Source organism: Prinia subflava, chromosome 6 (genome assembly GCF_021018805.1).
Source record: "Prinia subflava isolate CZ2003 ecotype Zambia chromosome 6, Cam_Psub_1.2, whole genome shotgun sequence".
Classification (NCBI taxonomy): Eukaryota; Metazoa; Chordata; class Aves; order Passeriformes; family Cisticolidae; genus Prinia; species Prinia subflava.
The window spans coordinates 25,263,152-25,291,118 of NC_086252.1; the positions used below are offsets into that span (position 1 = coordinate 25,263,152).

General features: G+C 45.0%; 1 protein-coding gene across 7 annotated transcripts in view; it reads left to right on the forward strand.

Annotated features, from left to right (window-relative positions):
* BIN1 (bridging integrator 1) overlaps positions 1 to 15,236 on the forward strand; it is a 91,037-nt gene extending 75,801 nt beyond the window's left edge. For 5 of the 7 annotated variants that reach the window (XM_063400819.1, XM_063400820.1, XM_063400815.1 and 2 more), the window contains 4 exons: positions 4,756 to 4,848; positions 5,630 to 5,740; positions 6,532 to 6,633; positions 9,663 to 15,236. In XM_063400819.1, coding sequence (XP_063256889.1) covers positions 4,756 to 4,848; positions 5,630 to 5,740; positions 6,532 to 6,633; positions 9,663 to 9,770 — 414 coding nt within the window. In that variant the 3' untranslated portion in view covers positions 9,771 to 15,236. Of the gene's footprint in view, positions 1 to 817; positions 842 to 4,755; positions 4,849 to 5,629; positions 5,741 to 6,531; positions 6,634 to 9,662 lie in introns of all 7 variants that reach the window. The other 2 variants (XM_063400818.1, XM_063400814.1) reach the window with 1 other exon arrangement.
* Positions 15,237 to 27,967: the final 12,731 nt, after the last annotated feature.

The following is a 27,967-nucleotide window of genomic DNA, read 5'->3' on the forward strand; positions in this document are numbered from 1 at the left end:
GTCTGTATGGCACAGATTTTTGTAGGAATAAGACTTCTTTTGTCAGAGAGATCAACCATTAGGCATTTGATTATCCTAAATTAAAATACTTTATCTGCAAGATGCTAGTTATTTTCATAATTTGATAGACACCAATATGGCAAAGCTATCCTTTTTTGGAACTTTATGTGGGTACATGGGCATTTTGTTTCTACTTGTCTTCCAGGACAAGCTGCATATCAGCATAAGCTATTTAAAAAAAAATCCTTTTTTTTTCTGAATCACCAGGTAGAACTCTGATAATTGGCTAAACTGACATAGGATACAACTATAAATTTTATTTAAAATGGAATTTTTATCTTTCCAGCAAGCAACAAATATTACACTAAGTGGGTTTTCCAAAAGTACTCAGCAATAGCATATTTAGTGTTCTAACTTAATTATTCTTTGCTTCAGAAGTCATTAAAAGAGAGTCAAAAATCAATAATTTCTACTGGTAACCAAACTATAAACATAGTGAAAACTACCTAGTTATCAAACCAGTCAGATTTATTTCCTATATGATGGGCAGTATGGCAAAGTGCTTAAGATATTTTACTACTGATCCAAAAACACCACAGAGTCATAGAAGGTTAAGGGCTTGGGAGGGACCTTAAAGATCTTCTGTTCCCAGGGATGTTTAAATTCATGTACTAACAGATATTTTCAAAATGTACAGAGTTAAGTGGTGTTAAATGTGTATGTCTGCTTCAGTCTGATCAGTGTCTGTAATGTTTGTACTCGCTGAAATAATCATGTATAAACATGTTTTATTTTTGTTGCTCTTTGACATGCTTAGTCTTTACCTTGGGATTTATGGGAGGTAAGAAATTCATACGGCTTTTGTCTCTCATCCTGTACTGTTCACATGCCAGTGCCATCTCTGTTCACATACCTGTCTCCTTTCCTTCACTGCTTCTCCTTCCTGCACACCCCAGACCTAATCTGCTCTGTGTGCTGCTGGACCCACTTCTGCACCTTGTATGAAGCCCCAGGGCCAACCACATGTTTGCAAGTCAGTCTGGCACTCTGAGACTTACGATTCTACCACTGCACAAACCCACTCACTGCCTTTCCCTGCTAACCCACTCATCCTTCCCTTGGCATAATGCTGTGACCTTCACCTCATACCTAATACCACTGTGGCATCATCCTCACTCTCCACAACACAGCTTTTCCTAAACTCTCTGCGTCCTGTTGGTCTTGTGTGCAGTGCATAAATATCTCAGCTGCCCCTCATCATTATTGCTTGTACCATTAGATATATACACATCTGGAATTGTCTGTGGTGTTTGCTGTTCATCGACCATCATTGTTAGAAAGGCTGATGTGAATTAGCTTACCCTGTGTCTACACTGGAAATTACTGCAGGCCCAAGACTTGCCTGGCATCTGCCTCAGCTTTGGAGCTTGCTGATGGGGAGACCCTGCACATGACCTGCATCTGGACAAAAACCTGACCCTCATTTATTCCCTCTCTACATATCTGGCCTGGACTGGTCTCAGGTTACTGCAGATCAGCCCCTTGAGAGATACTTCAAGCACAACTACTTTTGAATCCTTCTGGGCTGACAGCCAGCAGTATGGACAGACAATGCTTGGTCTGGGTGCTCAGATCTGCTGCTAGAGCAGGCTCTATCCACTGAGTCAGCTCCTGGCCTTGGATCGTGCTGGGAACTGAGTCCTGCCAACCTTGCCATTCCCAAGGGCCAGACCAGCCCCTGGAGTGACTGCTGGGGAAGACATGACTTATCCCTGGCCTGAGGACTCACTGTGGCCACTGCTCTCCTTCACATGAGCTTAGGTGATGTCAAGGATGAAGGTCTCCCCTGTGTGTTTTATTAGCCATGAGTCTTTAACATCCGTCATTCCCCTGTATGTGCATTGTCAATCTGTCTTTGTAGGGAAGAAGAGACTGGTTTAGCTAGGAAAAATCTCATTTCTTTCAGGTGAATGGGCAGGGGTGACTGTATCTCACTGAGCCGTGCTTACAGTCTTGGCTGTAAAAAGTTTTTTGGACCACTTCTCTCACCCTGCAAACTGATTTTACCAAAGGAGAATTTGCTCAACCAGGAAATGCTACCAGTCAAGGTGTTCTCACGCTACCAATTCTCACCTTGGCATACCATGCACAAAAAGCAGAGCTTCCTAAAGCTGGAGAATCTTCCTCTTCAAGTCTTCTGAAGTGTTTTTGTTATAAATGTTCTTAGCTGTTGATGAGAGGAGACTCTGTGGTTCCTTAGTCCCATAGGCCATGAGGTTAACAACTGCATAGAAACTTGAGTGCAGCAGAGCTGGCTTAGTTCTGCAGACTGGGAAATGTGCATTTGGTGTGCTTGATGCTGCTGTTGGAATAAGCAAAGCTTTTAAATGTGGCAACAGGAGTGAGCAATTCTTCCTCTCCCTGTACTATCTTTCCATGACCGAAAATGCTTTTATATGCCTTAGGATGCCCTGCAGGTATACAAAACAGAAAAAATAATAGCTGTCCTTTGTTGAAATCCAGGGGATTAATTTAGATCCAGTTTTTCTAATTATTCCATACTATTTTTGCAAATTATTTGCTTTAATAAAAAAACCCAGACCCTCACACTGAGCTCCTTTTCGCTTGTCCATATAAAACTCATGCTTGGTCAGATAGGGCTGGCCTGGCATTAGTCCCAGTTCCAGTTTCACTGAACCCAAATGAAAACCTGGGAGTGAATCCAATTAAGCAGGAGATTCCTTTGTAGCATTTCATATGCATATATTTACCTTAGCTCTACCAAAGCTGCTGAGGGAATCCTCTGTAGGATGGGAACAGCTCTACTCTTTATAATGTCTTCTGGCAGTATAGGCCTGTGGCCGTGGTGATGGGGAGACATGAGGAAAGATGTGATAGGGGAGGAAAGCATGTGTTAGGTGACGCCACTGGAGCAGCTGAAGGTAAAGTAATGGATTTTTACTAAATCAAGTATTGATTGATTTATTTATTGCTGCTGTTATTAGAGTACTGCTTGGAGCATTGTGCTAGTGCATGGCTGGTAGCCAGATGGGTGTACATTTAAGGTTTACCATGGTGATTGCTTTATTCTGGGGTTTTGTAAGCTTGGGACTGTGAGAACTGCAAAATTAAGGAATCTGGACACTGCCTTGTTTTGAATATGATTGTATTCATTTCACTCCCAGTGGTGGGATGGAGGAGAAAGTTGGAAGGGTAAAAATAAGAAAACTTGATTGAGATGAGACCAACTTAATTAGAACAAAATAATAATAGTTGTAGCGAAAAGGAAAATAACAGATAAATGAACCCCAAAAAACCCCAAGTGAGGCAAATGAAAAACAATTGCTCAACACCAGCTGACTGATGCCCAGCTCATTCCTAAGCAGTGATGCCTGATCAGCTTTCCCCTAGTTTATAGACCGAGTATGATGACATTTGGGATACCCCTGTGGTCAGTTGGGGTCAGCTGTCCTGGCTGTGTCCCTTCCCAGCTCCTTGTGCCCCCCCAGCCTCCTTGCTGGCAGGATAGCATGTGAAGCTGAAAAGTCTTTGACTTGGTGTAAGCACTGCTCAACAACAACTACATCATCAGTGCTGGCAACATTATTTTCATCCTAAATCCAAAACACTGCCCTGTACCAGCTATTAGGAATAAAATCAACTATCCCAGCTGAAGCAGAACAACGTGTTTATGAAATGTATGAGGCATGTAGGCATGCTAAGGTTGGGTATTCCCATGTATTAAAAATGACAAATCTTGGGAGTCTTCCCAGATGCTGCCTGGACAGTCAAAAGGCTGATTTGCAGTCTTGGTGCTACCAAATCCAACATACTTCCTGCATTGTTGCAATTTCTGGGAGGGGCAAATGAGTGTCTTTAATTTTGTGTTAAAGAGAGTAACCTGACTCCAGACAAGGGAGAATAAAAACTTGAACCACTTGGAAGCCTGTCATAGGTGTTTGGTTGGTCTTTTGTTGTGCACAGAAAGCCCTGTTCCCAGGCTTTTAAAACAGTCTTTGCCAGGCAGTGATTTGTGGGTTATACTGAATCTCTGTTGTGGTGGCAGCTTTTGTGCAGTAGAAACTTTCCATCAACACAAATGTGTTACACACCACTTCTGGAATATTCATAGAAAATTCTTAGTAATAGAATAATCACAACAGAATCCAAATTCACAACTCTTTGGGCCTGTCTGAAATCGAAGGGAGTGGAAGTTGATTCAGTGCTAATGTCATGTTGATGCTGGGTCTAGACTAAATTCCACATCTGGATGCGTTATTACCATGTTCTTTTGTTTCTGGGAGTAGGCAAGTACTTAAATATTCTGTGATTGTTGATTCTTGGAAGTAGACTATGGAGGTGTCCTTGTTCTTTCACATGCAAGAGAACTTGTATTCTCTTACAAGTGGGCAATCTAGATGTAATAATAAATACTGTGTGTGTGTAAATTAGGTCTGCAGTTTAGATCATGAATAGAAAGAGGCACACAGGATTTTTGGCATTTCATTGATCACCTCTGAATTACTGTCTACTGCATGGCTGGAATTGAGGGATTTTGGCTTTGTTGTGATTTCCATGAATTGCAGAGAAAGGGGGAGACAGAAATGCAGCCAGACCCTTCCGTGTCTCACCTGTTGGTCAGCAGATGGCTCAGACAGTGGCACAGAGCACTTGGGCAGGCTGGGCTGCACTTGGCTGCACATGTGTAGCTGGAATGAGAATAACTTTCCCACGGGGATGACTTTTGTATTGCAGCCTGCAGAAGCAGCCCATGCAGGAGCTGAAGCAGCTGGATCAGCAGCAGCAGCTGGAGCTGAAGCATCTAAAACTGAAGCTGACTCAGGATCGGTAAACACCTCAAGGGACAGCAATCCCTTTTCTCCATCCCTTTGTTATACAGCACATGTGGGAGGCTATGCTGGGAAAAGGGCTGTGTAGCTGCTTGGAAAAACACATCCCTGCCACTGGAGGACTTACAGTGCTCTTATTCAGGGACCAGACTTAGTTGTTGCATTTTATCTGTGTAATGCTTAGGGAGAAGTTGTGCTGGAAAATTCAGTAAAAGAACTGTCCCTTCACCTGTGTTACGAAGTCAGCCCACAGCCCATGCTGTCCTAAGCTGTGTTGTCAGCTGGATTCCCCCTTGCTTGCCATTTACTTTACCTACCCTGTCCTCTGGGCTCTGGCTGTGTCTCCTGAATATCAAGGCTTTCCTCTTTCTGGTGATGCTGCTGTGCTTTTAGGGGACAGGGGTAGGTCCCATCTCATGGCAGTTCAGTTCCTACAGGCTGTCACATTTGAGTTGTCTGTTCCAGGAGGGCTCTGTGATTGCATTGTGACCACAGCAGCTGGGAAATGCCAGGCATTATGGTCTCAGGAAACCTACAGCTCATCCCTGCCTTTCTGCAGCCTTGGGCAGAGAAAGATGGCAGTCTCCAATTCTGCTTTCTCACTGCTGCCTCTGCTGTCCCTTGGGGTGTTGTTGTTGCTGACTGGTGTGCTGGGAAAACGCACTGAAGCCATGGGATTGTTGGGGTCTGGATCCTCCAGGGTGGACTTGGAGCTTCAGTTTTGGATTCTCTTTTCTCAATGGCTTTTTTTCCCTTCCTTGGTTGTCACTGCCTCCCAGGGCTCTCTGCCTGCTGTTGTTGTGGAAACTTTCCCTGCAACTGTCAATGGCACTGTGGAAGGAGGTGCTTCCTCTGAGAGAGCTGACATGCCCCCAGGATTTCTGTTCAAGGTGAGTGTGTGGTTGTGCAGCATCGAGTTCCTGGTGAGGGTTTTTTTTCTCCCCTGTAGGGCAGTAACTACTTTCACTCAGCTTGGCCATGGGCTAGGCCACACTGAAAGGCAGAATGGAAGTTGAAGGAGAGAGAAACTCTCCAGCAGCACAGCTTCATGCAGTTCCAGATGTTTCAAAGGATTATGTAAGAGCACCAGCATCTTGTTGTATTGTGCAGCAAAACCTGTTCTTTCTGCTGCAGTGGTTTCTGTCCTGGTGGTGTGGTGGTGTCAGTCACAGACTCTGCATGGTGGATAAAATGTTGTGCTCCTGACAAGAAAAGTTAAACTTTGGTGCAAGTGGCAAATTGAGAAGTGTTGGGAAGACCAGCAGGAACAGAGGACTCTGTGTTTGGGGAAGTTAGAAAGCCAGGATTAACAGAGAAAAGTACAGGACTAGACAGGGAAGTTGGGTGGGTATTCTGAGTATTCTGAGCCAAAGATTACTTGCAGCAAAGGTGTGGAGGAAGGAGTGATTTTGGGTGAGGAAAAGCCATAAATTTAATGTGCAAAAAGGGAGTGTGATAGCATGAATGCACAGATGTATCATGCCCTGAAAGTGAGAATTTACAGCATCTTACTGTAGGAACACTTTTCTGCTTTAGTCATTCCCATTTTTTTCTGTGAGTTCTGCTGAAAGCAGAAGAATGGCAAAGCCCTGAAGAATGACAAGAGTCTCATGACATTTAGTCTGGTTTCAGTGGCATTATAGGCCTTAGTGCTCCAAGTGCTCCTCTCCTGTCCCTGCAGGTCCAGGCCATGCACGATTACACGGCCACCGACACGGATGAGCTGCAGCTGAAGGCCGGGGACGTGGTGCTTGTGATTCCATTTGAGAACCCTGAGGAGCAGGTGAGTGGGGGAGGCAGGCTGGCCTGGGCCAGCTGGAGCCAAGGGGGTTTCCTCAGCTGCTTCTTTCTTCACTAACAGTTGGCTGGCTGGATGCTGAGCCATTAGTTTGTGGCTGGGAGCTGGCAAGAGAGTCGGTTGTCCTTGAGCTTGAGATTGGCTTCTTGCAACAGAGGGAAGGGCTCTGCTTGTGATTGGAAAGTGGAGACATTATCCTGCATAAAGCATGTGGAGTAGCCATGGGTTCTTGTCCCTATCAGCACATTTGAGCCAATACAGTGGCTCTCTTGATCAGGGACCCCAACAGAGCCCATACTTTGCTTCCTCACTGGCCCTAAATTTGATGCACATTCTCTATGACCCCTACAGCATAGTCTGTGGCATTGAAAGAAGTGACTCATACCTTATGATGTTTTCTTCTCTTCTGAGAAATGTTGGAGCTCTGAGAAAGTAGCTGGTGGTGGATGATGTCTTGTGCTTCAGCACAGCAGTGGCTGTTTCCAAATGACTGCGTTTGGTCAGAAGATGGCACCAGAATCAAAGGCTAGAGCAGGTCTCAGCTCCAGAGAACAAATCTTGCTGCCCATCTTCAACCTGAATTTATTTGGTCATGTTTTTCTTTAATTTGTGCTATTTCTAGAAGCCTTGAGTAAGCCCTCCTCACTTTTTGTGTTTGAGGGCAGCCAGCTGGCAATCTGCAGCAGTTTTACTACTTTGACCAAGAGTTTATAAAATTAATGCTCACATCTCTAGGTTTCAGTTTGGAAAAGAAAGAAAATTCTCCAAATCCATTGAGTAATTATCATCTCTTTGAGTTTGGCCAGGTTCAGGTAGGATCTAGATTCCCCAAGGGATAAAGGGAAAGTGACAAAGTAGTTCCCTATCTCAAAAGATGTGGATCCTCTTTGTGGCCCAGCTGTTGTCTTTGTGAATTAAGGAGGCAGATCATGCTGATGCATGTGAAATGGAACTATAAAATGCCAACAGTTCCCACACAGCTAGGGGACGAAAGGGTTTTGGGGAACAGGCACTGATTCCTTCTGGAGACAAGACTGCCCACTGGGTGGGACTGCCCTGCACAAGCATTTGTGAGCATTTCTTTCTCAGAAAGCTTTCTGGATGGAAATGAGTGTCAGCTCCCCCAGTTTCTGTGGTAGGAGATGGCGTTTGTGGAGCAGATGGCATTTTTGGATCAGAGTTTTTCAACGCCCTCTGTTTGCACTTTAGCTGGATGTGGGTGCAACAGCCATGAACTCAAGACTCTCCAAGCTGCAGAGGGTGAGCTCTGAGTGTTGCTAACATGACTCTGTAGCTGCACTGAAGCCCTCTAACCCTTCTACAGTGTATCCTGTGCTACAGCTCATTTCCCTAACCTCAACCATACCCAGCCAGGAATTGCTGGCTGTTAACATGTGCATGAATTGTGCACGTGAGTGGAGGGAGCTTAGGATACTAGACTGATTCCCATCCCTACCTTGCAGCTTAGGGGTCAGTTTGTGGGTATGACCAGGCCTGGATTCATCTCTTGACAGAAGAAAGGGTTGAGGGCAGCAACACTTCGAAGCTGGCACGTCAAGTCATGTGGTTTAAAATTGTCAAGGCCCCTTCTGGGTCCTCTAATCCCTCCTCCTACAGCTGAGGAGACCCTTCATAGCAGGATGTGGTGGGAGTGATGCATGCATGCTGTATGGCACAGCACTGTATGCAAATGGATGAGCTTTTGTGCCTGACGTGCTGTGAGCTGGAAGGAGTCTCTAGACTTCTAGAGTCTTCTAGACTCTTGAGCACAGTGTCTTCTGCCTTGTTGTTTGTCTTCCTGATTTATGGCATGTCAATCCTTCCACAGCCTCTGCAGCTGGCTGCTGCAGATGGGCTCCCATCTCGTGTCATTCCCATGACGTCTCCTGAGTATTCCGATCTAAGGCAGCAGTCAGGGCTGAGTGAGCCTGCAGGCTCTGGGAGCTGTGCAGCTCTCGTGCCTCATGCTGCACTCTAAATCCATGGGCTGCCCCACTGCAAAGGAGTGGGGTATGTGCATGCTGAAGAGAAGCTGCCGTGCTGGCAGCTCCAAGGCATGCAGAAAATAGAGTGGTTGTACACCTGAGCTGCAAGCTCAGTGCAGCCCTTCTTGAATATCCTGGATGCCTTGAATATCTCCCTCATGTGCCTGGGATGGAGCAGAAATCTCAGTGCCAGGCAACCTGCAGGCAGAGGGTGGGAAATCTGGTTCTGCTCATGAGCAGGTTCTACCGGGCAGGGTTTCTTTTGCCTGGGTGAAGATTCATCTGTGTTTACAGATGTATAGGTTGGAGGCTAGGGAAGACCTTATTGAGAGACTTAAGTCACATCTAGCCAAAATCTGGGAGTTTTGCTAACTTCACCTTGCATCAAACCAAACAGACTGCTGAGTTTTGGAAACATGGGTTGGGTTCCTCAGCTCCCAATTCCCATAGGTCAGGATTTCAGCACAGCAAATAAGACTAATATTGCCTGTACCACCTCTAAAATGCCAATCATCTGGCTGCTCTGACTGCAGCAGGGATGGGCCCCTCCTGTGGCTGATTCATCCTTTCCCAAGACTTGTGCCTGAGGTAAATGGGCTGAATTACATGCTGGAGGTGCCTGTCTCTTTTATGGCTGTGGAGAGTGCTGGACCCCTCATGTTGGCATTGTGAAGGGTGAGATAGGTGATTCCCATCCTGTAGCTCTGGAGTCTCTTTTGGAAGAATTTCTTCTGCTTCAGTGGGTGTAAATTATGACATATTTCTGTTACACTTATTTTTTACTGTGTCTGCACAGTCTGGGTCAGATGGGAGCTTTGGTGTGAGCTCTGGTGGGTTGTAGCCTTTTCTCTGTTTAAAAGGAAACAAAAGCATTTTTTCCTTTTGCCCTATACTCCTCCTGGATTGTCTCCAAGCCAAAATAAGAGCATGGCTTTAGTAATGCCTTGACACCTCCTTGGCCTGCACTGTGTAAGAGAAATCCCTGCTCACATCTGTCCCTTAGCATCTGATCTCTGTCTTCTCCTCCAGGACGAAGGATGGCTGATGGGTGTGAAGGAGTCTGACTGGATCCAGCATAAGGCACTTGACCAATGCCGAGGGGTTTTCCCTGAGAATTTCACAGAACGGGTGCAGTGAAAGTCCAAGCCCACCAGCTGCATTTCTGCTGGAAGAAAGCAAGTTTTCTGGTAGATAATTGAAAAAGAACAACGAAAGGAAAAGAAGAGAGAATTTTGAAGGAATAGAAGCCTGAAAAAAAGTCAATTTAAAGGGTGTGTTCTTCTCAAAGGGCAAGGTTTCAGAAGATAATTGAAATTCAAAGTTATTAAAAGATATACATATTAATAATAATAAGGCAATTCAGATACCCTCTTCCCCTTTGGTTTAAACAGCATTTGGATTCAAAGGACTGATGCAGAAGCAACTCAGTGAGCTTCTCCAAGTACTGCATTGACTGAATTGTCAGATGTCAGTCTGATTCCTGGAAAGGCAGGATTTGTCCAACGGCTTGAGTAGAAGCTGCATTTGCTTTTGGGTGGGTTAATCTGTTTTGTCTTGAAGGTGGCTTGCATGGCAACTGTAAGAATTCAGCCTTCCCTACATCTTCAACCTACAGTAGGCCAAACTTTCTGTTATGCTGTTGAAAAAAAAAAATTAGTGTATAGTGTTCACCACTACAATGTATGTGTGTGTATGTATATTTTATTTTCTTCCTTTAAAACAATGTTACATAAACTGTGATTTTATACATGTAAGGATAGAAGAAACTACATGGAAAGGGCATGAAGAAAGTGAAATCTGTGAAGCTGTGCTCAGTCCAAAGTTCTTTCAAATGTGGATCCCTAAATTCTCACAGTAATGTTGGCCTGTGAAATCCTAAGGGGAATGGACAAATTCAAGAGGAGAAACAAGACAAAACAAACAGATGCCATTTGAATGTCTCTGAAATTTAGGAGAGGGAATCCTCTACTACACACGTCCCCATCCCCTACACCCTCCAAAAAAACTAAACCCAAACCTGATGGTGGTTTCAGGAAAGCTTAGCTTTGTGTAGATGGAAAATAGCTCTAAAATCTACTGGTTAGAAAATTTGCTTTTAAGGACAGAGATAAGGGAAGAATTTTTTTCTGTAAGAATATCAAAGAGAAAACACTGACAAAAAAGAAATTACTTTTTGTGCTTTTCACTGGCATTGTTTTTTGTGGAACTGTATTTCTTATTTTCCTTTGAAGAGTTCTGTAAGTGAAATATCGTTAGATTGGCTTTCTCCAGTGCTGTGCTGGTGATCAAGTTAACTCTATGAAAACTGGACTCTTGAAAATGCTCGTTTAAAATGGCTGTGTGACTTCATGCTATCGTAATGCATTACAAAGGAAGGCAAGAATATCGAAGTGTCAGTGTCAAGAAGACACTCTGCAGTCTAATACTGATGCTGAGTCCTTTCCTTTACCTTTCCTTTGCTTCTGTTTGTTTTTGAATTTTGTTGGGTTTTTTTTAGTTTAGGCAAGCAGATGACAAGGCTGTTTCTAAGTGCATATTACACTTGTTAATATAAGCCGGTCTGACTCTCCAAGACTCTAAAGTCCCACAAAGGTACTTTATAAACTTTACTTGAATACTGATGCAGCTGGCAAGCAAGTCAGGCTATTTTAATTTTTTACAGCTTCCCCTTCTCCCCCAGGATTGTTTTGCCCTGAAGGGATTTTTAACAGTGAGGTTACACCGTGCTCAGGATCGCTCTGAAATAATCTTCCAAACTGGTAGGAGTTGGCTTTTGTCAAAGCTGCACAAAATGCTGACAGAGAAGTGAAAATCTCACCTTTTCCAGTCTGTTTGGAGTATTTGTAGAACAACAGAAAAAACATTGTAGGGCAAAAATTGTGTTTAAGAAAAACAACTTAGTTTGGAGGAACAGATCTGATTTTGATTAGACAAGATATTATCATAGATGCAATGCATAGATGCATTGTTGTAGTTTCTCCTGCTTTCAGCTTGGGAGATGATCCATGCTATTATTTACAGCAATGTAACAGGCATTAAAATCTGTCCTATATACCCAAATCCCTTCCCCTTTTGAAAAGAAAAAATGTGCAGGAGTTTATTTTGCATCACTGTTAGAAACCCCAATAGTACTTAGGAGTAACTGCTCACAATGCAGAAGGACTGGACTCCACAAGTTATAGTATGGTGAGCTGTTGCTTTAGAATGCTGCCCTGTTTGACTTTTTTTCCTTTTTCATCAGGGTTGTCTTTATTATTACTCTTTTTTGTTTTTCAAAATATCTATTTTTATGCATTTGTGACTCCCATTACTCCTTTAAAGATTATTCATATAAAAATATACATTTAAATATACATAGAAATATATATATATTAAAAAGCGGGTTGATCCAATTAACATAATGCTGTCAGCTTAAAGTGTTTATTTTTATGCAAAAACTGTGGATAATAGCTTTGTTTTTTTTTTTTTAAAGGACAAGATTCTAGGTTACCAGAGCTGTGATTTTTGTCTTGTAACTATTCTAGACCATTTAGAAACCTGTGCTGATACCTAATTTATTGTGGGGTTTTTTTTGCTGTTGTTGTCCTCTTCTGTGCTTCAACCAGATGACTGTCCCAACAAAGATCCTTGTAAGGCCTTTTCATTTTATTGAGCTTGCAGAGCAACTATCCAGTACTGTATTGTCCCTGCAGAAGTGGCAGCACTCTGCAAAGAAGGGATGTTGTTTTCAGGTCACCTGAGTGATGCTCCAATGTTGCTGGTGGGGAGAGTGCTGTGACTCTCTCCATTTGCTTCCCCTGACCCCTAAACCCCCAAGCCCCCTTGCTTAGAGCAGGTTAGGGTGGGTTAGCTGGATCTTGCATTGCTCACAGATAAGTGGTGTCCAGCACATCTCAGTCAGGTTCTGAAAATGTGGGATCAGACCCACAGTTTTTAAATTGCCTTATGTGAAAGTAGGATGGCACAGCAGGAAACTTGGAGATGGCAGTGTTCTTTAGAGCCAGGAGATCTGTCTCCTGCCTTGTTCAGCCCCCTGTAAACAGCCATGGCTCCTCCCATTTTCAGTGTTTTTACATCTCCTAAATACCTTGATTCTGGCTGGTTTTACCTGGTGAAATGAACTTCCTCTTTTCTTTGGTTTAGATCTGATTCAAATAGAAAGAGGGACAGTAAATGCCCAAGTAGGCTGTGCCCACCTGGTTTTTCGGTTTGCAGGCTGAACTGAAAAATATGAAAAAAAATGCAAGAGTGACCTGAGACAATTTTTTTCCATTTTCTCAGTGGAATGAAAAAGGGAAAAATTTAAAACAAACAAATCCTTTCATACCAAAATGAAACATTAATTTCTAGGGTTGAATTTTAACTTTTTAACAACTATTATGTCTTGGGCTGTAACAAGTTGCTTTGAAGCAAAAAATGTGAAACCTTCTGTTTTGAAAATGCTGAAAGAAAATGTTTAATGTTAATAGTCTTTTTGCCTTTGCCTTTTTTCTTAATCTGAAGACTGGTTTAACTCTAAACTGTATTTTTTTGCAAATATATTATCCACTGAAGAGAACCCAAAGAAGCCCAGTTCTGCTCCACTGACAGATACACTGGACACATTTCAGGGATTACTTGGTATCTGGCCCATCAAAGCTGCTGTTTTCCCCATCTAATAATCTTCCACTTGATTGTTCTACTGGGTGAAAAATAAAAGCATCTGTCATCCCGTGCCATTGACTGATTTTGTAGCTTAGCTTAGAAAGACATTCTTGCTCTGTTGGCTCCAGTTTGGTTAGAGATTTATGATACTGCTCCTGTTAGAACATAATCTTAGTATGAAGTGGGAATTAATATTTACCCAACTGATAAGAAAGAAATAAAGCATTGCTTCTCCCCCTTTTTCTATCTTAGCAGTGTTAGTAGTATATCTATTTGATAGAATTACAGAAGGGTCCCAGGGTGAAGCAGAGTGTGGTGTTCCAGGTGAGACTCCCACATACTCTGTCCTATTTTCCATGGGCATTCCTCAGCTGTCTGCTTTCATCACCTTTGTTTTGCTTGGCTGTTGAGGTGATGCAGTAAATGGGGTTGTGCAGGTTCATTTCCAGCTGCTCAAAGCTGCTCTGTGTGAATTGTACCATAGTCCTTGAAGCTTTGTTCACTGTTGCAGAGCCCTTTTCTGTCCCACTATCCTAAGACCGTGGCCAAGGCAGATAGCCCCAAGTCAAAGGGGGCCTGGAGCAGGAATGAGGGCTCCATATTCTACCTGGAACTGGGATGTCAGCACCTCACTTAGGTTTTGCAGTAGCCTCTTGGAGGGAAAAGCCCAAGAATAAGGAGATGGGAGAGGATGGAGGGGTAATCCATTATCTCTTTCATTTTGGGTTGATGCACTGACTCTGTCACCTCTTAGTTCCAGGGAGAAACTATATAGGGCAGAGAACAAAATATTAATTGCCAAGATGTGTGTGTTCAATCTGATAACAGGTGCTTCTTGCCTGCCATTGGCACTGAGTTCAGAGCTTCCTGTTTCCTGCTCTCTGCCAGACAGATTCAGTGCTTTTTCACAGGTATTTTGGATGCTGTGCAGTCAATAATCCAAAACAGTGCATGTCCTTGTCTGAAGGATGCAGAGGTGTCTCTCAGCCCTTTCTAGGAAGATCTGTGGATCTCCCACAGACAAGGCCTGTGTGCATCTAACACAGTCACCTCTGATTTCAGTAGCCTTTCAGCTACTGTGTGTCTTTCAGCACTGGCCCTGTTCTCCAGCTTCTCTCAGTTCCCAGCCTCTCCCATGCTCTTTGAGGATGACGTCAGCATGGGGCACGTCCTACCAGCCAAAAAGGGCAAAGCTGGAAGATCCATAAACGTGTCCATCAACAAATCCTACACAATGCAGCTTGATAGTGCTGCTATCAGGAAAACAAGCAACAGCTTTTCTTCTCTGGACTGCCAAAGGGAAGCCCACAGGTACCATCACACCTGGTAGTGGTACAGACACCTCTCTGCTTGCATGCACTGGTTCACACCTTTGTGCAAACTCCTGATGGAACAGAGTCCTGATTGGTGCCCAGAGCTGGACTGTGTCACCAGACCTCACAAAGCATCGGGTCTGGTTGACACATGTGGGCTGAGAATTAGAAGGCTCTTTTGGATATTTTGCTTATGAAACTAAATGGAGAAACTACAGCTGTGAAGACTGGTCTGTATAAGCTTGTACTTTGATGTGTCCTATGGCTATGATTCCTTCACCTCCTTTTGCAGCTTATTCTGCTAATTGTGACCCTAGTCTGCATTTCATGTAGAAGGTCCCTACTTGAAACTTGCCAGATGCAGTCCTGGGCTTATTGCTTCTCTTTAGCTGAATTAAGTGGGAACGACTTTGGCAGTGTATTAGCAATCTCTTTTCCTTCTGTTAATTCAGTCTCTGAGTTTAATCACAATGACCTGAAACATGTTTGGAGGTTGAGTGGTTTTTTTAGTTAATTTTTGTTTAAACAAAGCTGAACATTTCCCATTGTATTTAGAGCTGTGATGCCCAGTTCCATAAGTACTAGATGAATTTGTCCCATCTTGTTTCTTGGTGATGTTCAGAAATATAATTTGTGTCATCCTAAATCCTGTGTCAGTTTCTCTCTATTTTTTTCTTACCTTTATACTAAGAAGCTGAAACAATTCAGGACTTTTTTCTCCCCACAGAGGTGAGTAGCTTCGTAGGTGTTTGGTGTCCAGGCACCTTTAACATTGGGAGTTCTTACAAAGATGTGGGATGGAGAGGGTGATGCTGGTCCTTACATCAGTGGCGTGAGCTCTTGTAGCAGCCATCTCTGTTCCAGTTGATTGTGACACCAGATGAATGTAGTGTAAAGAAGGATTGGAGATCTTTCCTTTTTATTAGCTACTGACCCCAAAGTGCTGTGACCTTCATCCTCTGAGGCACTTGGTGGGACTATGACACTGCAAGGGCACTCGGTGCCACCTGGCCAAACATTTCTCAGCTCCCTCCGGCCTGCTGCCACACATGTGTGAGCTCAGCTCCCAGGCTGGCTTTGGGTTCTGCTCTTAAAATGGGACATTTCCTTTGTAGGTAGGAAGAGGGTGTTTGTGCCTGTCGGCCACAGGGACTGATTAAGAGGGGATTAGAGGGGTTCACGGTTCATAGCTGACTGTTTTTGGGGCCACCCCCTTGGATGCCTGATTCCAGACAGGCTTGGCTCAGCTGCAGGTGGGACTCAGTGTGTAAATGGCAGGCGCTGGCCAAAGGCCAGACTGGGATCTGATGTAAATTGTGCCATTAGCACTTTGATGGATGGGCTGCCAGAGGCCACTGCTTCAGGATGCAGCTCCACAAGCCCGGGAGCCAGCTCAGGGAGATGGCTAGGCTGTGCTTTCACCATTCCTTTGCTTCCAGACAGCCTGGAGGGTTTAGTGCCTTTGAGCCTCACCTCTGGCATTGGGATGGACCTGAGTCACATCTTGTGGCAGAGGGAGAGCAAGAGGCAGGGACTAGCCTGCCTAGTCAGGTGAGTCAGATAGACTAGCCTGGTGAGTCAGGCTCTGCCTTGGTGTGGTGGCCTCTGTGAGGCTGAGCTGGGCCAGCTCTGCTGCAGGTGGAAGCTCACAGGGCAGGAGCAGGACCCAGAGGCACCCTGTGCATGCCTTCTGCTTGTCCTGCCTCACACAGTTTCATTCCCATCACCTAGAAATACAAAGGAAATGGGAGGGGAGAAGATAGTCAAGTGGGAGCAGTGGATTATTCATTGTCAGAATCTGCTCAGCTGCATAATTCCTTCCCAGTAATGTTTTGTTGCTCCAAACAAGCAGCAGTTGGTGGCTTTGGCCATGTGCAGGCTGTGGCCACATAAGCCCTGGCAGCACATCTGGAGCAGGTTCAGGCTCAGGGGCCTGTGGTCCAACCTCAGTGGATTTCATCACACTGAGGGAAGACTGGGCTTCCCTCTGGGAGCACAGCTGGAGAAGGAAGCCTCTAAGATGGAGGAGGCACGTCTGGCACCACGTGAGGCTGGAGTGCCTGGGAATGGGCAAGGTGAAAGGCAGGACATTCTGTGCTGCAATGGACTGGCAGTGACTGGTGTTAGTCACTCCATGACAAGCCCACAGGAAGGGACACCAGGGCTGTCCTTCAGTAGGAGCCCATGCCACCTGGGAAGGCCCCATGACAGAAAGCTTGAGCCCCCGTGTGGAGCTAGGAGTCAGTCTGCAACAGTGAGGGGGAGAAGATGAGAGTTTGGGGCAGCACTGAGCAATTTTTCCTGTTTGCTGGCTGGGTGGAGCTGGTGCCCTTTGCAGAGCAGAGTTGCTGCTTCAGCAGGTGGAGGAGCCTCTGCTGCGTGGCCCAATCCACAGAGCCATTAATAATGGTGTGGGAACAGGAATGCAGCAAGTGCCCATGATTAATTAGCTCATCACGGGCAGTTAATGGCCAGGCTGCTCTCCTTGGCCCTGTGGTGCAGGTAATGGAATAGGCATCACTTCTCACTGGACAAGGGGTAGCCCCCTGCCAGGAGCGATGAGCAGACTCGTGAGTTGTTCTGGTGGGCTGCTGAGAGCTTTTGGGTGAGATTGTTTTTTTGGATGCTGGGGGAATAGATCTGTAAAGGAACTTGTTAATTATCAAAGTCAGGTAGGCAACTCTGCCACAGCCCAAATCTAGTATCAGCTTTCCTCTTCCTAGCACTGGTGTTATCATGTCTTGCTCGTGCTCCCTCTTACTGAGGCTGACTTCTTCACATGTGCTCTGCTTGCCTCAGCACTTCCTCATGTATTAATATATAGAAATTCAGGTGCCACCTATGCTGCATCAGGCACTGGAGATGACAGAGCCGTGCAGTAACGAGGACATGAAAGCAAGGCTGCTTTTTGAAATCTAAGTGATGAGGAAGCAATCTGCTCCACTAGTGACCCTGCCAGGGACAGGGCTGAGCTTCACTGAGTGTAACTGGTCACCTCTGTCCCAGCTGCTCAGCAATAAGACAGGAGAAAGAAAAGGTCTAGCAGGTGTGCAAGGATGAAAAATAAAATCGCACACATTTTCATCATTTGAGCAACGTGACACAGCCCAAGGTGTGAGATGGATGTGATGGGAGTGAGACTGCTGCTGTGCCAGTAAGGAGTGCAAGCCTTGTTCTGTGTCCCAAAGGGACAGGATCATGTGCCCCTTTAGGGCACGTTCTGTGACGGTCACTATGATGGTTATTACAGCAGAAGTGAAGCATGTTTAGAAACCCCTGTGCCACAGAATGTAATTTCTCCTATCCCCAATTCAGAGACCTGTGAGAGCCTCCTGGAGTGACTTCTCCTCTCTAGTGTCCAGGATTGCCTCTGTGCATCTCCATTAGAGGCCTCCAGGAGAGCCCTGACTTTGATTGTGCACAAAGTGCTGTGTTTGCTGCTGAGGCTGATGCTGCTTTAGGAGAGAGCTGGCCACACGGAGGCACTCGTGACATCCAAGAGCTCCCTGTCTCAGTATGAAACATCCCAAAAGTCTGAAAAACACCTTCTGTGGGCCAGACTTCTGGCTGGCTCCTCTGGGGAAATCTGAGGCAAGCTCAAACTGAGAGCATCTGTGCTGGGAGCAGTCACAGTGTTTTAGTGGCTGGGCCATGGCAATGTACTTGATCACATTAGCCAGAGATGCTTCCAGCCCTCTAGGAACGTTCCCCATAATGCACAGCAGCAGCTGGCTTTGCTCCTCTGTGACAAGTGGCCACCTTCCAAAATCCTCAGCAAGTTTCACTTGGAGCCATCACATGAAGTGCCATGTCCATCTTCTGCCTCCTAAGCGTCCTTCCTGTGGGAGGCACGTCAGGGAAGGCTTGCCCCAGAGAGGCAGTGATGTGCCATAGCAGGAGGACAGGTATTTAATTTGCCTTGCTCTGCCCTATCTGGCAGCTCCCAGCATTGCTCTCTGTGTCTCAGGCTTTCTGCTATGGCTCTGACAAATTGTTGCTCTTTCCCATACGATACAGATGTTTCTGGAGGACTGTAAATTACTCCCATCCAATAACTCTTTTATGAAGCGCTTTTTCTCCACACAGTAAAGAAAAATGCAACTGAAGAGGTAATTAAATGTTTACTGTTAAGTACTTTATATATTATATACTATAGATCATTCCATCCATTAAACAATCCATTTAACTCCCTTTAACAGCATTATTGTCTATTATTAGGTTAATCAGCATTCACATCCTGTAACTCTGCATTTCTATCTAATTAGCCCTTCTTTCTTACTTCATATTTCTATTTAATTAAGCTCAGCATCAGAGCTGAATTCCCCGTGCTCAGCACTAGCAGAGGATTTAATCCTTTCAGTACGTGAGGGGCCGAGGGGCACCAAGTTTTAAGCAGCCTCCTTGGATACCTGCTGAAATTTTCCTCCCAGAGTCAGTCCCTGCTTAACTCCTGAGAAAATTGTGTGCATGTAAGAAGCTGTAGGTTTGTGACCTTCTCAGTTATCTTGGATTATCAAAGAGGTTCTGGAGGTGTGGTGGCTGCAGCTGGTGTGTCTGCAATGATCCGTGCAGCATCCAGGCACGGCTCGTGGCATGGTAATGGAGAGGGATTTCCTTTACTTCCCGACTGGAAAGGCAGGGAGTTTGTGTTGGGAGGGGCTCACACTTCACTAAGGATGTCGGGATAAGGATCAGCAGCTGGTAATAGCTCTGACCAGGGCAGAAAGGCACATGCTGCTGCTCTTCTGCATGCCCCGGGCTCTGGGGTGGTGGGGCAGGACACAGCACCTGCCTGACAGTGAGGTCTGTCAGTGTGCACCAGTTGTAGATGTAACTCTACATTGGAGAAACCTTTGCAGAGTTGCTCAGCCTTTGATCTGCAGAGGGGTGCACTTGTAGGTGGTGTGTTAGTGGGCTGGTGGCCCTGACCTGTGAGATGTGTGGGTGTGAGGAGCCCGAGATGCTGCACGAGGCTGCCTGAGGCTGCCGTGCTTTGGAGCCCTGTGGGACCTTAGCTCACATCACGCCTGCTGATAACACGCTCCTTTGGCATAAACATGTGCTCTGTTCTCTCAATCCCCAAGCCCTGGGGTCTGCTACAGGAGGCTGTCAATTATAATCTCTCCCCCTCAGACGTTTTTGGGGATACCCAAGGCACGCAACGTGACAGCATCACTGCAAAGCAGATTAAATAGCAGACAGGGAACACCTTGCTTGTCACCACTTAGCATCCAAGCTGCAATGGCTTTGAGGAATTGTCTGGGCCCTTCCAGTCCCTGAGCAGCTCTTTTTGCTAGTACCAGTCCTGAACAATCAGCAAATTGAGTTCTTTTTATTAACTTTAAAAGAAGACATTAGCCTCAGCCAGGAGAATAAAACCAATTTATGAGGCAATTAGCTCCGCAAAAACATTTCAGTCTCCCCAGAGCAGCCATCTGAGGAGCATCTTATTCCAGCTGCACAGCTTCTTCCGGCCTTGAGTTTACAGCACACTTCATTTATCATAAATAATAATAATAATGAATAAACAAATGGCTTCCTGATGAGTGTGTGAGACAGCCAGGAAAGTCTTCTCTGCCTGAAATTAGACTATGTTTTTGACTTCCTCTTTCCAGGTGTCATTCTTGTGGCCTGTTGCTTGATTGTGATTCGTTCTGATACTCAAGCTCTTGATAAGCAGTATGATCTTATGTGGGCTTCTTGTGGGACCTGCAGCAGGGTTAGGTACAATTCAGAGGACCTGGACTTCGTGAAGGTGCCGTAGCAGCAGACTCAGAGAGCTCTGTGTTTATTTTCCAAGTCCCTTGGTAGAAATTGCAGCTTTCTCAAGAACCACCTATTAGTGCTGGAAATTTGGGCAAAAGCCAAGAATGGGATCTTCTGCCATTATTGCTCTGACACAATAAATTCTGGATGATGAAGGTGGTGCAGGAATGAATGTGGATTGGAATTAAAACAAAAGTTTGATTTTCTGTTTCTGGGCTAGCCTGAGACTTCCGAATTTGCCTTAAAAGGAAATTGAGATTAAAAGTTAAAGCTCAGTTTCAGTGAGCTGATGCAGAATACCAGTCCGCCAAACACAGAACTTGTATTTTCTGTATTTTCCTGTTCCAACTTTTCCATTTCTATTATAAATATCTATTTCCTGATTTTAATCACACAATGCTATTGTGGAAGTGAAAAGTAGAAAATCAAAACACTAGAATATAATATTTCTACTACAAACATTTAAAAAATTTTACGACTTTAGTAATTTAGTTTTTTTTTGTTTTTGTTGGTTTTTTTTTGTTTGTTTGTTTGGTTTTTTTTTGTGATGTAAGATGATGCAGCTGTTGACCAGCTTTGCTTAGCTTATATATGGAGCACTCCCAAGCAGAGCCCTTGGCTTTCGCCATTTTTATCTTCAGCAGCAGGAGGGAATCCTGTACATCTTAGTGTGTGTTAAGAAACTCAAGGGGAAAGAAAGTGCAACTGCTGTGATCTTATTAACATATCCAGAAAAAGAAAGAGCTGAATCCCAAGCTTTTCAATAGGAATTGAGTTATCCAAAAGAAAATTTCCTGTGGAGGTTTCTCAGATTTTAAAGTTGAGTTGTCTGTACCTGTGTTTTTCTCTGAGCTCATCTTCTGAATCTCAAGCAATATGTATCCAGACCTGAAATGCAACACTCTCTATAGTTATTAGGCTAAATAGCATGAAAGGACAGGGGAAACTGATGAAAGCCAATGTTCAGAGTCCCAGCCAGCAGCAGTCCTGTTGCTGGGACTCCTGGATGCAGCTGTGGATATAGCACAGGATATGGCACAAATACCTTTGGATTAAAGACCTTCTGGGATCTCCACCTCAGGCACTGTGGCTGCAAGCCCTGGAGAGGTGAGCTGCTTGGAAGAAGGCAGTCTGAGGCAGTCTGAGGGTTCCAATTTTCTCCAGCCTTTCGCAGAAAATTCCTGTGCAGTTTCCAGCTGTGCATTTGCCTCATGCTCCACAGTGAAGATGGGATTTACAGCCACTCAGCAGAGCTGCTATCAGCTTGAGCTGCTTGACCAGCTCAAGTCTATCAAGACTTTAAAGGATTTTTTTTCTTTATTTTTAAAAATCCTTTCCTGCTTCACTTCTTTCTCCATCATGGAGTTAAAGGTCTGTTAGCATCTCTTTGGAATAATTCTGCCTTTAAATTTTGATGAGTCAGTGAGTCCATGCAAAGCTTTTTAAAAGCTTTTAATTCTAAGCTTTGGGGGTTTTACACAGCCAGTTTAATCTGTAATGGCTTTTTTTTTTTTCATTTCCACTTGAACTTTCTGCTGTTCTGGTGCTGTTCTGGTTCTTTTTAACTCATTTATGTTCAGTTGAAACATTTGCAGTGGGAGATGAATGGCTCTTCCAATACCCCCTTTTTATTACAAGTTTATAAGTGATGCTGCCACTGAAGGGATTAAATGTAGCTTGAAGAAGACCTGACCTCCTAAGACGTTTGCTGCTGTGGCTGCACCATTCTTTGGGGAATCTGCAGCAACTGAGCTGCAGCCTCTGTGTGTGTGTGTGTAACAGGCCATGTGTGCCCAGCACGGAAGTCATCCCTGCACCTCCCCTCCCTGTGCACAGTCATGTCCATCCAAGCAGTTTTTGCATCTTAGGGACGTGGAAGCTTCAACAAACCATGTCAGCCTTCCAGGAAAGACCAGACTACCAGACCCAGCTTAGTTTTTAAAACTTGAGGGGTTGGTTTTGTGCTAAGGGATGGTGCCAACCATCACACCTGCTGAGCAGAAAGGTTTCAAGGTGCAGAAAACAAAATTGGTCTTTCTATGGCTAAACGTGAAGGGACACATTGGCACAGCAGTAGCAAAGAGAGCAATGTTTCAGCAGCCCTTCTCTGCAAGACAGGTAGCCAGGCCAAGCCTTTGTGACACTTGGAATGTCCCACAGCAGCAGCACTCCTAAAGCACCTCTGTTTCACCTGTCTCTTCATGTGTGAGATAGTCACTAGGCAGCTGCTTGAGTGGAAAAAAAAGGAAAAATAAGCAAAGAAAATGAGGGGGAAAGGGGTGATTTGTGTTGTACTTTGAAACCATCTTTTGTTGTCCGTGTTGTTACATGTCTCAGCTTTGATAGCTGCTTAGTTATCTTCTGGCCAACTGTGATGATGTACAAAAGCTGTCCCCCTTTGATACTCACTCACACAAACGTAGGCACTGCTGTAGTGGAAGCAGCTGTCAGCTGGGAAATTGCATGGAGGCTGCTGGGTTTTCATGTCAATTATGCAACTATTCAGACAGCCTAGTGGGAGGCTACCAGCTACAGTGTGATGTTTGGGCTGGATTTTCTACAGTGTTTAGGTGCTGGAGGATTCAGATAGATACTCATGGGGACTGACTGAGAAGCCTCCATGCCTACATCCTACTGAAATCATGGATGTTTTGCTGTCAAATGTGCCAAGACGCTTCTGAGAAGTCCCATTTCAAGAAGAAGTGTTGGTCACATGTCACGGAGAGCTGGCAGCTACAGAAATACCCAATGCCAAGGTAGAGTAAACAAGATAAATGTATAATTTGGTGTCCTTGCCATTGATAAAGGATTGCCTCTGGAACATTGAAGATCATTTTTAAATAAGGGTGGGTGGGTCAGGAAAGGAAGCCCAGATGCAACAGGCTTCAGTCCTCGCCCTGCCCCAGACTTGCTGCATAATCACAGGAGGTCATGGAGTTCCAGGCTCTTAAGAACACAGCAGCTGAGGATGGTTTATAGGTCTCTCACCCCATGTCCTGTTTTAGTCCTTGAACAGGTTTTGGTGGCCACTGTGTCCAGTTTCTGTCAGAAATCACTAACACATTGGGCTTCCTGTGGAATGAGATGGACTTCTTCTCATCTCCAGAAGTGATATTATTCATGTTTTCTCAGCAGGAAACCTGTCACAAGAGTCCAGCATCATGGTAGGTTAGCACGATATATCTCTTAGGAGTTAATTTTCCTTTTGGGACAGCCTGGAAGGAACATGCCTCATAACAGCCCTTGCAGAAGGGACAAAGTGTCTTTCAGTGTTACTAGGGACTCTATGACTTTGCTTCTTCAAATTCAAGACTACATGGCAGCAGGTGACCAGCTGTTTGGTATGACAACAAGTAATGCCCTCCTCTTATGGCTTCTTTCAGACTCACTTTTTCCTTATGGCATTCAGATCTTGCTTTCCAGAGTCCTGGCTGGCTCAGGAGTTGGCTTTGACAGGGGTGAATCCTTGCTTGCAAACCATTCCTCTACAGATCTTGTAGGACTTGCTGCTGTGGCATTTGAGGTTTTTGCTATGATCCTGCCACCATGCAGCTGGTTCTGCTGAAGAAAAGCATTGCTTTTCTTCAGCAGAACCAGCTCACAAAGACCTCAGCCCTGCAGTGTTGCAGCCTGGCTCTGAATTTGGGGGGAAGAAATCAGAGTGAGATAGAGGCTGTGGAGCTCCAGCAAGAGGCACACTCCTTGCATCCTGTCTCATGCTGTGGCTGGAAATTGTCTTGCAGGTGTCACGGGTCCATGGGATGGGATGGGAGAAAGCTAAAGGGCTCCATCTCAGGTGAAGAAAAGGGTTTTGTAATTAGGATAAAGCCCTGCAGCTGCCAGAGTTATTTCTTTTCTGCTTTCTTACTCTTGGGAGCAAGTTGTGTCACCCACTCTTCAGAGGATAAAAGTTCTGTTGTCTGAGGGTGGATCACACCCAGGAGTGTGGTCCAGCCATCAGATGGAGATGGGCAGAGCATAGTGGCAGCTGGGCAGATCTTTTAGCAGCAAATAGAAGACAAGGCCAGCTTCTCTGATGAGGAGCTGAGGTGTGTATGTTATAGTTATTAACATGGACTTTAAAAGAACCAGCAACTCCCTGTGTTTTTTAAAAGTCCAGTCAATAGCATTTAATAGCCCTGGCTCTTTGCAGAACTCCCTCAGCCTGTTTGCAGTCACTCCCAGCAGTGAGACTGGTAAATTTATATAATTCTACAGGGGTACAGAAGAGTTGCTTTGCAGCACAGCACCATTTCCCCTTAATGGACTTTGTGACAAAGCAAATTTTGGTGATGTAAAAGTGCCTGGGCTGCTGGATCAAAGTACTTCATTTGCAACAACCTGCAGTGAGTGAAAGCCACAGGACTGGTTATAGCCATGCTGAAAGGTTGTGAAAGCACTGATCACACCAGGCACTTACAAAAGCCAGATTTATAGCACTGACCTGTGCATTACAAAGAACAGCATACTTTTTGCTCCTAAATTCAGCCAAATGTTAGAGTCGGTGTGCTGAGTGCTGCAGACAGGGTGTCTCCATGAACACTTCAGGGGACTGCTGTGTGTTACTGACAGGCTTGTGCAAGGGCACATTTCTTCCTTGCCTCAGCTCCTGGGAGGAGCTCCTGCAAGGCTCCTGTGAGCTGGCCAGGTCCCCTGGGAGCAGCACGACCCCTCAGCCACTGGAAAGTTGCAGGAGGCAGGTTGTGAGCAAGGAAGGATGCTTGAAGGGTGGGCCTGGCAGAACAGGAATAGTACACTGGGGAGAGAGAGGAGATCCTACAGTCAGGGTTGAAACATTGCCACAGTCTGCAGATAAATGTCCAGGTATGGAACTTTATTCTGTCCTTCAAAAACTTTTTTTTTCTTTTTTTTTCTTTTAACAACAGCAGAATTTCTCCCAGTGAGGAAGGCTGGGGGACTCAGCAATGGCTCTGCTGCAGGGAATCTGGACTGATGGGTTGGTGTCACAGCTGACACCTGACAGGCTTTTATCTAGACAGCACAGCCGTGAGTGCCATGCCTGGTTAACTAGGGCTTTAGGAATGAGATACATCTATTCCACTTGGGTAAATTGTCTGGCAGAAGCCAAAAGCAGTTTGAGAGCTTTCTTCTTGGCTATGGGAGCTCCTGCCTAAACCAGGCAACACAGAGATCCTGTTGCCTTGTGCAGCTGAGCTTCTTGCTGCCCTGTGTTGTGCAGCTCCGCAGGAGCAGCTCAGGGTGGCAGTGTTGCCCTGTGATTTGTACTCTTCCCTGGGCTCATTCCATTTTCTTGCTGACGCACCGGAGCTGTATCCCCAGAGGGAGCATCGGGGGTTTCATACAAAATAGTCCACAGATGCAAAGTGCAGAAATCTGTGTCCTGCCATGCTGGGTTTAATTAAGGGCACTCTGGAAAAGTCCTTGTTTGGTAACATCTCTCTTTCTCCAGTCATACTGTGTTGGAATTCGAGTGGCTTTATGGCAAGACTGAGTTTGGGCTCACATCTGGCAATATTAAATCACTGCTATGTAAGAAGAGGTTATTTCTATTTTCTCGATATTTTGCATTTCAAGTGACCACGTATGCCAAACACATTTCTGCTGAAAGTGGTAAAAAGGAAAAGTGTGTAGCCTCTGTAGGGAGTATCAGAAAGGAGCACTATAAAATGCCACGCCATTGATTGTTAGCACTGTCTGGTCCCAAAGGAAGGTGTCGCCTTTGAGTGACAGCTCTTCATCCCGACATCATCTGGCTGAGGGGAGCAGAGGCACACGAGTCTGGAACAGACACAGCCTCGTGGAGCGCTGGTTACTGTTTCATTTGTGCTCTCAGCACTGACCTGTCTCCTGGGGATGATTGACAGAATTTCATGGGTTTGAGAAACTTCAGGCATCTGATATATGGATGTAAAATCTGCCTACTAAATGTGTTTCATTTGTTTTCATGTGCAATTTGTTATTTGTCAAATCTACTTATCCCATACAACCAACGTACCTACCTAATTAGACACAGTTGTATAAATAAATATAAAGGTAATGGAACATTACATTTTCTCCTAGGTATTTTATTCAGAAAAATCATTGCTCAGTTTGCTGTTAAGAATTTTCCTGGATTTTCAGTGTAGTCTGGCATAAGTCCCTAAGCTGTACTGTTACCTTTTCCCTGACAACGTATCTGCTGTGTAGATGCTCTGTGCTTTTCATGTGAAACCTGTGGCCCATGTGCTTAAAAGCATGTACATCTGTCTAGGGGCTCCCAGACAGAAATAAGGCAGCCCTCATGATGTATAAAGAGGTACAGAAATACATTTACGTGTCTATATGTGAATCATAAATCCACCCACTGCTATTCACAGTGTCTCCCTGTCAGTTTTGCAGGGGAGAATTTCAGGAGCCCTGGCAGGGAGGTGTCCTGTCACAGGCATCCTGCTGGGTGGCACAGCATACAGGTGAGCACATGTGTGTATCTCCATGCTTCTTCTCTGTAATACATCACTCAGGGTTATCCCAGCCTCAGAGGTAACATCCCATCCTGGTGAAGTGGCAGATTTAAGGCCTGAAATATCCTTGAAGCTTTGGTTATTTGGGAAGCAAAGTGTCTCCACTTGTTCTAGACAGCATCAGAACTTCCCCCGAGCTTTGGGATTGCCCAGGGCAGCTAGCTGGATTTTTGAATCATTATTTCTTCTCCTCATCCAGCTGGAGGTTTCCCTCCCCAGCTCCTTTGACCTTGCTGTGCTTTGGATCTGCTCCTTGTACAGTGGAGAAGTAACTCTGAGCTGTGTGAGCTGGCTGTGCTGATCCAGCAGAGTGTCAGCAGTGCTTGGGCACAGCTGGACACAGTGGTGATGACTTCTCCACTTGTTTCCAGATATGGTTTCTATATCTCTGGAATCAAATCCTGAATTGCCTAAGGGAAAACAGCTCCATCAGAAAGAAGATATGCTTTCTGTTCCTGTGTTCACTTCCCCTAAGCATGAACAGCAGGGATATTTTACTGAGGTTATAGAGACTCATTGGTTGGAATAGGAAAAGGCAAAGCACAAAAAATAAAGAGAAGTAACAACATGTAAAATGGAGCCAAGTACAGTTTTCCAGGATTTGCAAACCCTACAAAATCTAGGTAGAGCAATTTATCCCAAAGAACAGGGACAGCAGTTGCATTTTTGGAGGATGAGATATTCTGTTGCCTATCTGCAGCACAGGTCTCTGCTGCTCTGCCTCTCCTGCTGTGCTAGAAAGGGAACACAAAGGCTCCTGCTTAGTAGATACAGCCAAGAATTTCTCCAAAGCATCAGAAGTCAAATCAACATTTTCAATCTTTTCTCCCTGCCTGAATTACTTTTCCCTCGTGTTCCTTTCACTGTTTTTCTCCTTCTGAATCCTCCCCCTCCTCACTGATCAAACCCTTTCTCTCATGGCAAACATCATTACTTTACCAGGTGAGATGAAATACACCTCAGTCTACCTCAATCCCAGTGCAGACAGAAACCCAAGAGAAAAGGGCAAAGAACAGCAAATAAGGAGGTTTGCAGAATGCCAACACAGCAATGACAGTGAGAAATACAAGACAAAGCAGTTAACCACACAAGGAAATAAATGCTCCTGTGGGAAAAATCATACACTAAT